This window comes from Podarcis erhardii, assembly GCF_964252035.2.
Source record: "Podarcis erhardii genome assembly, chromosome: 8".
Taxonomy (NCBI): Eukaryota; Metazoa; Chordata; class Lepidosauria; order Squamata; family Lacertidae; genus Podarcis; species Podarcis erhardii.
In genome coordinates, this window is record NC_138499.1 from 27,350,263 (window position 1) to 27,364,534 (window position 14,272).

The window sequence follows — 14,272 nt, forward strand, 5'->3', positions numbered from 1 at the left end:
GACAACTTTGTGATGAGTTCTGGAACCAATTTTTCTAGGGGGGAAAGTGCCAAGCAAGATCCAGATCCTGTTTCCCAGTTAAGAAATTTATGTCTCAAGCAACAAAAGGTTTTATTCTGCTTATTTTAATTCTTTTGACTAGATTTGCCAGAGACCAAACCTGACAGCTCTGTAATAGAGAAAGCACATGATTTGCCTAGAGAATGACCCAGGACCCAATCCTTGTATAAAGCCTATGAAGAGCCACTGACAGTCAATGTAGACTGCTGAGTTAGATGTGCCAACAGTCTTACTGGGGATAAAGCAGCTATCTCTGTTCTAAAGTGTGTTTTCTACCCCTGAGGCGTTTCCTCTTGGCAACAACACAAAGTGCAATCACCATGCTTTGAATCTGCAGTACAGTTTGAATTTTCTCTTTGCAATACGAGCGGGTGGAATGAAAATGTGAACCAAAAGTACAGAAAAACACAAGCAACCCTCTCTCCGTGAAGAAACATGCCTTACCTTGTTCATATCTTCAGGTAGCTGCTGTGCACACGTGCTTTCCTTCTGGATTATTTTTAATATGTCCATGTGAAACTTCTTAGCATTCAGAAAGACGAGTGGGTTATTCACTGAGACAATTTTTACTGGTTGTAAGGACTCCTTTGAATTAAAATTAAAAACAGTTTAGCAAATATAGTAATGCTTGTTAACCAGCAGACATAGCATTCTTTACAATAGACTAATGGAGTTGAGAGTTGCAAACTCTATAAAGGCCATTTGAGTTCTAAGAACTTCCTGCTCAATGCAATGCAAGATCTACAATGCAGCCACCCAGCCTCTAGTAAAATACCTTGACCAAGAGAAAGCCTACCACATACTGCCCCACAAGCAGTGTGCATAAGTTTCTCCTCATGTTTAAGTGAACTCTGCTTTCCTGCAATTTTCCGCCTTTTGGTTCTCGTTCTGCCCGCTGGAGCAGTATCTTCTTCATGGCAGTCCTTCAGATATCTGAAGACAGCCATGCCTCCCCTTAACCGTTTCTTCAGGTGAAACATACTTAGCTCTTTCAACCACTCCTCAAAAGACTTGGTTTCCAGGCTCCTCTGCAAAATCAGGTGGCACCAGGAGTCATCCTTCAGGCTGAGCCTTCTAGTAGGCCCCACAGCGGACAGGAAATAAATGTATGGAAACTGAGAAGTCTGAAATGTCTCCCAACGTTTTTTAATGCCACTTAAAGCATTCTGCACCCTAGACTCCTGAATGCCAAGATGATGCCAGGTTCTCGTTAGGTTGTGTGCAACAGGAATAAGATCAGGTCCCTCCTGCTACACCCCTCCCCTGCTGCTATAGGTATAAGCAGTTTCCACATACACTCTGAGGAAGTTGAAATGGACACGTGTCCAGCAAGGACAAAGCACAGAGGAGGAGGAAGAGGGCAGGGATTCCCCCATGCTGAAATATAACTCCCTTTGAATGAAGAGAGAATAAGAAGACTAGGCTTACAGAATCTGCTTCTGTTTTGAATCTGCATTCCACTTCTTTCATATGTTTCAGGCTCAGAGTCGTTGCTCTATAACAGATATGTGAAAGCAGCATATATAAGAGTGCACACTGTGACTGTAAATGCCAAACAAGCTTTTGAAAAGTGAACATTTTCCAGGTGGTATCTGGCTATTCACATGTTCCAGATTCTGCAAATTACTTACTTCATACATTGGACAACCTGTGTTTGTTGATGGGTGCTAAAATAGAAAGGGTTCTATAGCTACTTGCTCTCCTACTTTTAAAAAAAGTCAGGCTCAATCAGCGGCATAGTGTGAGGGGGCCCGGGGGGGCATGGCCCCAGGTGCACATTTTTGAGCCGCGGCAGCTGAGGCGCGGCAGCAAGCAGGTTGGTCTAGTGGTCAGGTGGATGGAGGCAGCAGGCGAGCAGCCTGTTGGAGGTGGGTTCCGTTCACTCTCCACATGGACTCCACACATGCCCTTCCCCTGTATGAACCCCCACCCCAGCTGCCCAGTTCACTGGGGGGGGTGCAACACTTGCCCCGCCCCAGGTGATGGCAACCCTCGCTACGCCACTGGGCTCAATAGTTAAATTAAATTAACAGGATTCGTTCACCTATATGTAGACAAACAAAAAAGACATTGGACAGTTTTTCCAGACACATTTGCAAGGCAGCAAAAATGAGCAGAAGACAGGAATTAACCCATCCCCAACTACCAACTGGCTCCTGCTAACAACATCCTCAGACCCCATATTCGTTTTACAATGGAAACATAGGATTGGGAATCCCGTTTTCCCCTTACATCATGCTTATTTTAATCCTGAAATTGGTTGCATAATCATAGCCTATGCTCTGAGCATTCTGTGACATGGGCTAGGAATTTGAACCTTCAACAGACTACAATTCCCATGATTCCTGGGAGGTAGGAATGACAGCTGAACTGACATATAACCTATGTAAGTTTGCAATGTATTTTTGCCCTAAATGCAATAGAATGATATATTTCACTGTTGTGGATACAAAATTCTTTGCCTCTGAGAACACTGTAGGAATGTCTCACCTTGGGAAACGGAAAACCACTATAAGTATTGTGCAGACTACGCCGTACAGCAATCCCACATTAGCAGCAAAACAAATTGTAAATATGTAAGTGCTAACCCATATACTCTGTAAGGAGAAGAAGAGAAGACAAAAAGGAATTAGTTATACAAACTTAGCAAAAAAAAGTGTGTGGGAAGAAAGGTTATTAACCCTTTCCCTGCAAGCTGATTTTTGTCCAAAATATCCCTTCCCCATAGGGATCACCCTATAATATTTTTCTTCTTTGGGATAAATAAGTACACATTTATTGTAGCACACTGGTCACACTACTGGGAGCCAGCATAGGCTTTTCCTAGGCCCTGGTCAAAGGACTAGAGAAACATTCAGAACCAATATGACCACAGCAGTGGCAGGACAAGGGGGGAAAGAGAAAAAGAAAGAAAATCAGTACCATGGACAGTTACAGATTTATCCTACCACATGCAGTGGTGTTGTGCTTCCTGTATAACAAAAGTCATGCTTCTTGTATGATACAATAGAAGTCAAGCAATGCACACCTGTGATTACATTTTGATAGTCCAAGAAACCATGACTAATAAATGGTTGGATTTGGTACACAATATAGCCTAAAAGATCTCAAGCCCTGACAACGAGCTTAGTGAGCTATTTTACATGTTGCTGTTTACAGGGGCTGTTATAGCATTGTGAGAGATCTGTGTATTTAAGTGCACTGGTACAGTGTATGGAGATCATCATCAGTGGGAGTGACTTTTAAAAGATATAAAACACTTATCAAGATGGTGACACCTGATGGTAGGACTCCAAGCTTGCGGATCTGTATCACACACACGTTTAAAGAGAAGTGTTATATTTTATTGATCACGTTTCTTTCTTAACATGCATACAAGGATCACAGAGAAGTATATAAGAGGTTCCCCATTTTATTCTTACCAAAAAAAAAGCCTTTGATGTAGGTTATGCTAAGAGATAGTGACTGATCTGAGACAACCCAGAAAGTTTCATGGTTGAAACTCAGTTGCTGCTCTGTCCCATGTTGTAACCAAAGGATTTCTGCAAAAATCTACAATCTGTAGCAGAGCAATCACTCTCAAGTCTATACACATATACAAACTTAAAAACCTAATCCAAAATATAGTAATTTTATATTCAGCTTCAGTGCTAGCACTGAAATCTCATAACATTCTGATATCTCATTGACTTCTACTGGTTTGAACCAGAATACTGACGTATGGAGGGGGCAAGGGGGAGAATGATTGCAAAAGGTTTCCTTTTACAAAATTTGAAATTAAAATCTGTTCATCTTTGCATTTGTGTAAAAAGATCTGGCTGCTTCTTAATTTTACTGAATGTCGTTCTCTTGCTTATTATTTCTAAGCATGGTCCAATGCTGAAGTTTTGCTCCTCAAAAAAAGTAAGATTTATAGTGCAAATTGAGAAGAGAACAACGAGTAAAATATTAAACCCAAACCAGCAAAATGTATATGTATGTACAGGGAAGAAAACAGAAGGGGGGGGCAGGATTCAGGACTGGGGAGTTGCTTTGTAAGAAGACGGATGAAAAGGTCTTTTTCATCTCTATCATGTTGGTTGTAAAGAAAGCCAAAATGATGGAAAATTATCCCCCGATGACTAATTGGTACCTGGCTGAAGCAATTTGATTACGGTATTTCAAGTTCCTTCCATAGTGGTTGTGTTGCTACATAAATCATACCACAATTCACATCCCTTAGAACAAATTAGCCAAACTGAAATTACAATCTCGTTTGGAATGAAATGGTTTCTTTGTAATAGCATTGAAGCACACAGCCTGGGAAAACTGCTAGCTCAGCACTTGCTTTTGAAAACGATGACTCTGAATTCCAAGGAGAAGGCAAGGGGGAAAGAAAGAAACGGGCAGGACAATGCTTTATACAAATCTTGAAGAGCAGGAAACAAAGGTAGGTGGTGAGAGGAATACTTTGGATCCAAGGAGAATTTTACCACCCAGACAAAGAAGATCTTCTCTAAACAATGAGTGTGAACTCCAAAACATTTCTGGGAGAGCACTGTTCTCAAACCAAACCCCTAATCCTAAGAGGCCAATGATCTCACTTGCATCAAAGTGCCCATCTGGCTGCAGCAACTACGGGCTTGATAGCTGCTACAGCCAGCCAAAGAGCTTCCCACCTGCCTGCCTTCTTAGGGTCTACACTTCCTCTTATCCCATGCTGAGAAAGCAAGGATCTGAGCAGTTTTCTGCTTGTCCCGTGCTCTCTAGGCATGGGTCTGAGCGGTTTTCCATTTGCCCTGCCACTTTCCCTTGGAAAACCCACTCTTCACCCCAGAATTGGAGTGAACATCAATCCATGGGAAACCCAACTGAGGTTTGCTCCGATTCAGCAGTAAAGAATGGGTTTTCCCAGGGGGGAGCAGTCCCAATGGGCAACAAGACCTGCTATCCCTCACAGCAGTGTCTTTCTGTTGCTGTAGAAGAAAAGTAAGCAAGTAGAGGTGGCAATAGCAGTGGCTGTAATAGGGCTCTCCAGACACCATAGCAACTATTACAGGCAAGTAGAGGTTTCTCAACACACAAGGGCTAAACCGCAAGCTCCTTATAACTGACGTATTTGCTTCTACATAATAAGATTTGGCATGTGACAAAGAATCATATGTAACTGTTTCTATTTCCTGAATTCATTCTTGTTCTATTGATGTTCCACTGAGAGTCCTATGGAGTTTTAAACATCCAACCTAGAATGCAATTGTAAGTATAAAACCAATATTTATTTCAAGAAGGCTCCTCCTTTGGCAATGGGACATCTTCACTTCAATCATAATACAAGGCACTAATGCCTGGGAAAGGCTGGCCAAGACAACCATATCCCCACCTGTCAGTTACCCTTTCAGAGGTTTGCTATGGCTCTCTGTCAGAACTCTTGTTAATAAGGACGTCAATATGCCACCCTGACACAGAGTGAAGCAGGTTTTCTTTTTATCTTCCAGCTTTTAAAGGAAAATCATAGACAGGAACAAAGTTCGGTAAAGACATTACAGAATATACAAAGAGTACTTTGGCAAAGTATTTTTATAAAGACAAGTAAGGCAACTAATAGAAATCAATACATCATCAGCTCGTCAAATAACACATTTAACCATCACCCAACTTAATTATTTGTTCTAGGACCTTTTCTGGTCCTAGAACATCAAATGAGAAGGTGGATTCTTGAGAGCACATGACAGAAGAGAAAGGTGCTTTGTTAGCAGGGAAAAAAGAGTAAGGGAAAGAAACAGTGGCAAAACTTTAATTCATATGTAAAAGAATGGATCTTCCTCTCAGTAAATTCCTACACAGTTGGCTGAGGGACAGCAACAAAAGGGAAGACTTGGTAGTGGGGGCATTTAGGACATTATCCCATACATTGAAAGGCCTGGAGGAGGGGAATCCTTAGATTCAATTTCACTTACCCAGTCTATTTTATCCACATTCCAATACTTTTTTAAGTCACGGAACTGCACCAGCATCCCCTTCAGCCCCACCACAATGATACTTGCTAGAACACACTGCAATGAAAGAATCCTTTGTCAGAAAGTGAATTCAGCATTTTTCCCCCAAACATGCAGGGAAATAGATTTTGGCAAGTTAACTGGCAAATTCCCAGGAAGCCTGAAGACACCTCTTCACTACAGTTATCAACGCCTCCAAATATAAATAATGCCAAAGAGAAAATATCTTACATGTGCCTTTTGTGGATTCTGAAATTGCAATGCACTATACATTTGGGTGGCAACTAGAAGGATAAATTCAAAGAGTCTTTGAGATACCAGGCATTTTTAAATCCAAAAAATAATAAACACGGAGCAATGGTTCCAAACTACAAGAAAAAAGATTCCACCTAAACATTAGGAAGAACTTCCTGACAGTAAGAGCTGTTCGACAGTGGAATTTGCTGCCAAGGAGTGTGGTGGAGTCTCCTTCTTTGGAGGTCTTTAAGCAGAGGCTTGACAACCATATGTCAGGAGTGCTCTGATGGTGTTTCCTGCTTGGCAGGGGGTTGGATTCTATGATTCTATAACCAGGGACAAGAACAGGCTGTGAGTGAATATGCCACTTTCATTTCTTCAGACAGTAGAAAGGCCTCTTTCCTTGCGTGGAGAATAAGGGTTTTCCCCCTTACTCATGGGAAGAAGAGGGTAAATTATCCCTTAGCACTGGTGCTAGAAGCCCTGGCTCCAGTCCTATGACCTAGTGCAAAATTATACCCTAGGTGCAAAGATTCAAAACTTCTGCAATAAGTTCCATCGAAAACAGGCAACCCAGTTCATATCCAAGCAAAACAGAAAGAAAGACTCCCCACTCCCTATTTGTTCTTGGCACATGAAACTGGTGTGTTCTCTCCCTTCTATGAGAGCATTAATAATCATGGAATCATAATGAAAGGCGGTGCAGTCATTTTCAGAAAGAATAGTTTAGTCTATGAAAATCATATGATCGCAAATAATAGTAATTAAAAAAAGAACTGTACCATGGGCAGCCAGTATAGCATTGGTCCTACTGCATAGATGACCACAAGCACCAATATGCAAGATATTAGGCAAGCCACCTAAAAACAATGGGAAAGGAGAAGCATAAATAATCACATTATTCAAATTCTAAAGCATGTCTAAAATGAAATGAAAGTGCTTGGTTTGCCGAAGTTGCTGAGCATAACAAAACACTGCAGACACATAAAAATTCTAGGAGCCAGGAAAGGGGATTTTGGCTCTCACATGGTCTGCAGATTGGAAGCATCTGAGTATAATTCAAGATTTGACCTGTTGTGGTTACCCTTAGCCCACCTAAAGAACAAATACATGTATCAAATACCAATATACACAATATACAAAAGGGGTGTTACTGTTTGATCCCAAATATGCAGGCAGAAACCACTGAGCTTCTGGAAAATGTACTTTTGTGCCTGTATTTATTACACAATGGTTGCAAACCAAAGAAATTCATCCACACCCAAGTCACACTGATTTCTATGAGATTTAGGGTGGGACTACGTGCCATCCACATACCTGTTGGTTGGCAGCTTCTCCTAAGGGGGAACTGTGGCAAGGAAGTGGTAGCTGGGGAAATGTTTAGGCACTTTGTTCCATCACTTGTCTCCTCCCAAGTTCCTCTCAAACCTGATTGCTTTATTTATCCCAACTTTCCTCTAAGGATCTCAGAGTGGCATACATGGCTGGCTTCTCTTCACAACAATCCTATGAAACCAGTTTGGCTGAGAGCAACTGGCAGAAGGTCACCCAGTCACTGGGAATTTGAACACAAGGCTCCAGCATCCAACAGTGGAGAACAAGCAAGCATGCATGGATTGCTGGCTCTTTCTGAATCTTTTGCATTTCATTATGAAAGTTGCCCATTGCAGTTTTTTTCCCCATTCTACATGGAGGGATCTCTAAGAAGCCTTTCTTTTGTCCTCAGGGATCTAATACTGCAATTACACATTACAAAACATGCAGGACTGACACTAAAAACAGCAGTGCTCCCAACTCTCCACCTCAATCTCTTCCTTTTCTTGCATATAAATGAGAATGTGTGACACCACACCTCTAGTTTTTGCACTAATAAAGCGGCACAAGTGCAGAAAAACTTGAAACATGGTACCATTGTGTCATTCATTCTGTTTTACTGCACAGCGGGAGGAAGAGAAGGAGAAGAGGTGCAGAGAAGCTACTTTCAGCAATAGCCACACATCTCTCATAAGACATTGTTCCAGTCTAATGGAGAATTGCCGCAGGATTTGTTTGCGTGGAGACCAATTTGTGGGGAGTGATTGGATCTGTTTCTTAGCCAAACCACGACCTGCATGATTTTTAAATATTCTCTATTTTGTACGTATTACTCTCCTGATTGGACCTGTGATTCTTCTTGGGTGGGAACTTTTTTTGTCTGTATTTGTTGCTTTGCTTTGCTTATTTTATGTCAGTCTGATGACCAGACTTGGCTTGAGATAGGAATGTAATAGTTCAGTTTTGTTTCCCAAAATGAAGGACTGTTTGGTTTGTCAGGGACTTTTGTGTGTGTGTTTAGTGTCTGTGTCTAGTCTCTAAAATCACTATTGTCATTTGCTTTTGTCTCCGTTGATATTTTCTATGGATAGCTCCAGCGGCTGATCATACACCCTTACGTATTCGCTGGTCGGTACAAATGGGTAAGAGTTTTGGTTTGGTTTTCTTTGGCCGTCATCAAGAGAAGGAAGACATCAGCTGCTTGGGTCTAGGGATACTTTCCAAATGAGCACAGACAGTGTCTCAGGAAAGGGCAAGTACTATTTCCCTTCCCCCACGGAACATGACAACCTCACTTCAGAAACTTCCAGTTTGGTAGTGTGGGCAGGCTGTTTTATCACCTTTTACTGCTGTTTGAAGGGATCACAGCACTTATTCCACACATGTTCTAACTGAATGGCTATTTTTGCATTTCATTTTCATCTGATGTCACTCCTTACAAATCCCATTATCCCCTATGTATCATACACCTGCAACTGAAGATTACACCATGCATCTGATCAAACGGACTCAAGTCCACAAAAGCTTATTCCATAATAAAAATGGTTAGGGTTTCAAAGCACCACACAACTTCTTGTGGACTGTAGGCAGAGACAATCAATACAATTGGAGGCAGGCTCTTACTGCCCAGCAGTTATTAGTCTGATTTTCTTAAGGTGAAACCAACACTCTGACTGTTAACCTTAATGTTATATTTATATCTTTGCTAGGTATTGTAAGATAGTTTAAACATTACTGTTTTTTCCATTGGGAAATGTAGAAAAGAACATGTGCTAAAGGTAAGGTGAAGATCCCAGGTTCATCTGCTGGCATTTTCACTAAGAGGGTCAAAGGCAGAAGAGCTGGGAGAGACTTTTTGCCAGGAGACCTGCTGCTGGTTAGGATAGGGCAGCCTTCCCCAGCCTGGTATCCCATAAACTCCCATCAGCCCACACCAGCACAGCCAATGATAAGAGATTATAGGAGTTGCAGTACAAAATATCTGGAGGCCATCAGGTAAGGGAAGGCTAGATAGCCCTATTGACCTAGACAGTCCATTGCATCAGTTCAGTGTAGGCAGCTTTTAATATATTTTCATTCTGGGATCATTGCCCCTGTATTTGATTGGTCGGTATTACTTTTCTGAAGCATCTTAGGAGAGTTAAGCTCGCTTCCTTTCCCTTTTCTTCTGCCAATGTAGCAGGCACCTGTGCCTACAACATTCCCTTGAATGGTTATGAAGGATCTCACACCTCATTTTCAGCATTAATTACACTGTAGTGCAGGAGATGCGAGTAAAACGGCCAATATTTCTATTCTGCCCTGACAACACAAATAGAGTTACCTGTGTTTTTGCTCCAGTGCTGAATAGGAGAGCAGTACGGCCCATGGCTGCTGCGCTGGGTATGCAGAAGAAAAAGGATGGGATCACGTTGCTGAGGCCGTGAGCCAAGAACTCCTGGAAAGTTTTGGGGGGAAAGAGCATAAGAACCAAAGTAGAGTCCTGCTAGATTGGATCATCTCAACAAGCATCCTGTATCCCAACAGTGGCCCACCATATGCTTCTGTGAAGCCCACCAGCAGGGATTAAAGGCAACAGCCCTTGGCAAGTGGTATTCCACCAGCTATATTGGAGGTTCCATATAGCTGTGTTGGCTAATAGCTAATGATAGGGCTGCCCTTCATGAATTTCTTTGTCTAATCCCCTTTTAAAGCTGTGTAAACCAGTGGCCTTCACTGGGGCCATGCTTAACTGGCATCTCATTCCTACAATTACTGTGGGCTACCAGGAAGGGACAGCAGCTGCTAGGTTGGTGTAGTGCAAACATACCAGTGGGAAAGCCAGATTGGACTCACCGGTTGGCTAGCACGGCACCAGCCTCACGGCCACCGCACCTTTCTCTGTCTCTCTCCTGGCAAGCCACAGCAACAGTGGTGATGGGAGGTCAGATGAGCCCTGACACCCTGCCAGCTGCTACTGTGATTTACGCAAGTTAATCATGCATTGTGTGGATAAATTGTTTTGCCTGTTCTAAGCTCACTGCCCATCAGTCTCACTGGGTGACCTACCCAAGCTCAAGTGTTGCAGAAGAAGGAGAAAAAAGAAATGCTCTCTATCCACTGTCTTCTATCCACTACTACTAAGACAAAAGAACTCCAGAAGCAGCCCTATCGCCCAGGCCTGGATATTATCTGACCCATTTCCAAATTTGGTCTTGTGAGCTCAGTGGGTAGAGCATGAGACTCTTAATCTTAGGGTCATAGGAGCATCTGACAAATTTGAGGTGGGGGTTGCTTTCCAAAACCAGAATCTGCGTAACTATCCAGTGTAAAGTGAGGAAGTCTGTTCTCTTGTTCAGCGGTGGAAGATCTACATGGAAAAGCCCACACGTGCTCTGATTGTAAGCGAATTTGCTTAAACCTGTTTGCAAGCTACTTTTCGCTATGCAAATGGCTTTGAGAACATTTTGCCAAAAGCTGGAAAACATTCTAAATCAATAAACAATGCCATGCAATAATTTTACAAATCCTTCCCCTTCCTCCCATTGCCTGCATACCCTTATTGTTTCTTCACTGGTAGTTTAGAGGTTCCCTTGGGATACCAAACAAATGCAAGAGTGATCAATAGCCCTTTAATATAATATTGTAAATTCGCATGACTTTGGAGCTGAAGGTCTTGAGAATGGACATTGGCCTATCTCCGTGGCCTACAGGAAGCACAACAGTTTATCCAGAGTGGGTAGAGATAGCAGGAGGGACATGGTAAGGTGTAAAGCAGTGGTTCTCAACCTTGGGTCCCCAGATGTTTTTGGCCTACAACTCCCATCATCCCTAGCTAACAGGACCAGTGGTCAGGGGTGATGGGAGTTGTAGGCCAAAAACATCTGGGGACCCAAGGTTGAGAAAGGCTGGTGTAAAGTCACTAGCTGTGTGGAAATGAGGTCATCACTGCAGCAGGGTTTATAGGCTTCCTGGCGTGCCTAGCGTAACCCAAGGACCTAGTCTGGAAAAAAATGTCATAGTTTGAACCAACTTTCTCAATTATTCCGAAGTCCTTTTGCAAATTAATCAAAGGACTCTCACTTGCTTTTGGAGAATTTCAACCAGCTCTAGCAGAATCATGGCAGTAAAATTGCACCCTTAAGACTAATTGTAAGCATGTCATGATCCTGGTAGGTTTCTACTTGGAGCATGTTCACCAAAACTTCATCAGCAGAAAACAGTGTACAAACATTTACCTGGTTATCATCCACAGAGTAGTTGAACTTCTTAGCAGAGGCCTGGGCGAGGGCTAGTGAAGCTACATAGCCAACCAATGCCACTCCAAATGCCTCTGTGATGACTTCAGGGAGGATATTCATGGGTGGAGACCTTGGCAGTGGTATGCTGTAAAAGTAAGGACAATCCTATGTGGTGGAGGGTGTTATGCATTAGAAGGCAAATGTGCCAGTATCAGATCAAAACTGTGAATTAAAAAGTTCCCATTAATTCAGGGTAGGCACAGAAATCTCAATTCTGATGGAATTTCCTCATTTTATAGCCGCAACATCACAGTCTATTCCAGCTTTTCAACTTTAAGTTTAGTTTGAGAAGGGTCACTTTTAGGAAGGATTTGCATTCTTCAGTGCTACAAAGTCTGCCAAATACCAAAATGTGCTGTCTGGCCTGCTGTTATTTAACAAAGCTGCACTGATGTACTGAAATGATACATATTGGAGGTCTTTACCTCAGATAGCTTATCAAAGCTTCTTCTCAATATCTCTACATTTCACATAAATAGAACCAGTGCATTTCTTCCAGGGGGAAAAAGGTGCCTGTACTCACCATGAAGTTGTTTCAGTAAGTGTCACACTTTTAACCAGTGCTTTTATTCTAGAAAAAATGGCGCCAGTGCTGCGGGCCCTTGAGTACCCTTGGAAAACAAGCACTAATGCCAACCAGCTGTAGCCCTTATTCAGAGGGTTAGCAAAAATCTCAAACATGTGAGCAGGAGGAGGCATCATGGCCACTATTCTGGATCTCCACACATGGCCAATTTGTTTGTGAACAGATATGCATATGCAAATTGTATGTGTATAGGTTGCCTCCTTAGTAGGATTCTCAAATCACATGGTATGAGCTTAAGTTCATACAACTTAAATACTTAACCTCTGATTTCAAAGGAGTGGCTGCTTACGGAGGTTGATGCTAGGACCAAAGACACCCTTCCCCTCTTTAAATCCACAAGTTTAGTATTTTCAGATTTCGATCATCTGAAAAATGACTACATGTAGTCTCACAAGCCCAGGCATAAAAAGAGGCTGGACATTCAGTTTGTAAAAACCAGTCAACATAAAAATAGATGTGTCAATTTAGTCTTCAGTAGCAGCTTTAGAAAGAAATAGGGGACAAAATCAGACAACAAAGGACTTGTGGTTCTTATTCTACAAAATAAAGCAGCATTCATATTCATCAGAAGAACTGGACCTACATTACCTACACAGTGTTCTCAGTCTGCTAGCAAGTGGATGAGTTTAATGTTGTGCAACACAGGACTCCAATATAACAGTTGCGCTAGCAGAAGCTTGTTGCGCAACAGATTCCATAACCTGTTGTGCAAAAAAGTTACCAGCAACCTGCTTGTGCATTCTCTTATGCAGCTATGTTCCACTGGTGCAAAACATTTCACCAGCAGAACAAGAGTATAGTGCTAAGGGATTTTAACTTGGCACTTCGTTGGATACGACCCACAGATCCCCAGTATCTGATGTCTGGTTCTATATAGGTTCCCTATTCAGTAAATCAGCCTTCTGAAAACCAACTTTGTTCTTATCATCCTTATTAAGGCAGAATTCATGGTTTCATTTTCATTTTTCATCTGCTGACCATTTTATTGCACAGGATGAGGGTATGCAAACAATGATTTTAAAATGCAAAAATCCAAAACATACTGAATATACATATTTATGTATCAATACATACAAGCATATAAAGAACACGTTACCCTTCTGGAATATGTCCCACAACTTCCATGCCATAGCTGTGCTCCATATCAGCATAGTAGCAGGCAGCAGAGGTAGCAACTATCTATTGGTCAAGCAACAACAAAGACTTAGAGGAGGAAGGCAATAAACACTTCACACTTTTTAAAGAAATCTTTATGTTTCTTTTGGCACTGGGCTCACTACTTCAGAGAACAATATGAGTGGAACCAATGGAATAGAAGAAATATTGTTAAGTTACAGAGATGAGACCATTGGGTCAGCTTCTTCTCAGATGGGGATTGCCTAGGTTCACGTATAGTTGGGTTTACATGATAGCATATAGCTACACAGAAGCTATGTGAATATTGGCTCTTCTACACACCCTCAATTTATCTACGGTTATTACATTGAATTAACAGTTGAGAAGCATGGAATATATTGAAAAGGAAGGGGATGCAATTTCCCTACATTAAGAGAGTATGTGTTCCCACACATCTCAGGTGTATTGAAATGAAGGTGAGGAGCACCCTTCAAACATACCTCTGTATCCTCCATCTAGATAAGTATGAAGATTATCAGCATCCAAGGACACATTTCAGTCGGGCAACGGCATTTGGGGTGCAAAGCAGAGCCAGTAAGGGTGTGGCCTGGGGAGAGCTCCAAGGGCAGATAGAGAGGCCTGGAGTGCCCAACTTGGCCCCCAGGCCGGGGGTTCCTCACCCCTGCCCTATATGTTTTCATCTG

At 42.2% G+C, this 14,272-nt stretch overlaps 1 protein-coding gene across 5 annotated transcripts in view; it reads right to left on the reverse strand.

Annotated features, from left to right (window-relative positions):
• The window catches only part of SLC26A7 (solute carrier family 26 member 7), an 86,357-nt gene that overhangs the window by 25,892 nt on the left and 46,193 nt on the right, over nucleotides 1-14,272 (reverse strand). For all 5 annotated transcript variants that reach the window (XM_081874303.1, XM_081874300.1, XM_081874301.1 and 2 more), the window contains 8 exons: nucleotides 13,549-13,631; nucleotides 11,804-11,951; nucleotides 9,910-10,023; nucleotides 7,055-7,132; nucleotides 5,997-6,092; nucleotides 2,551-2,657; nucleotides 1,489-1,555; nucleotides 505-645 (listed from right to left, as the gene is read on the reverse strand). In XM_081874303.1, the coding sequence (XP_081730429.1) occupies nucleotides 505-645; nucleotides 1,489-1,555; nucleotides 2,551-2,657; nucleotides 5,997-6,092; nucleotides 7,055-7,132; nucleotides 9,910-10,023; nucleotides 11,804-11,951; nucleotides 13,549-13,631 (834 nt within the window). The remainder of the gene's footprint in view (nucleotides 1-504; nucleotides 646-1,488; nucleotides 1,556-2,550; nucleotides 2,658-5,996; nucleotides 6,093-7,054; nucleotides 7,133-9,909; nucleotides 10,024-11,803; nucleotides 11,952-13,548; nucleotides 13,632-14,272) is intronic.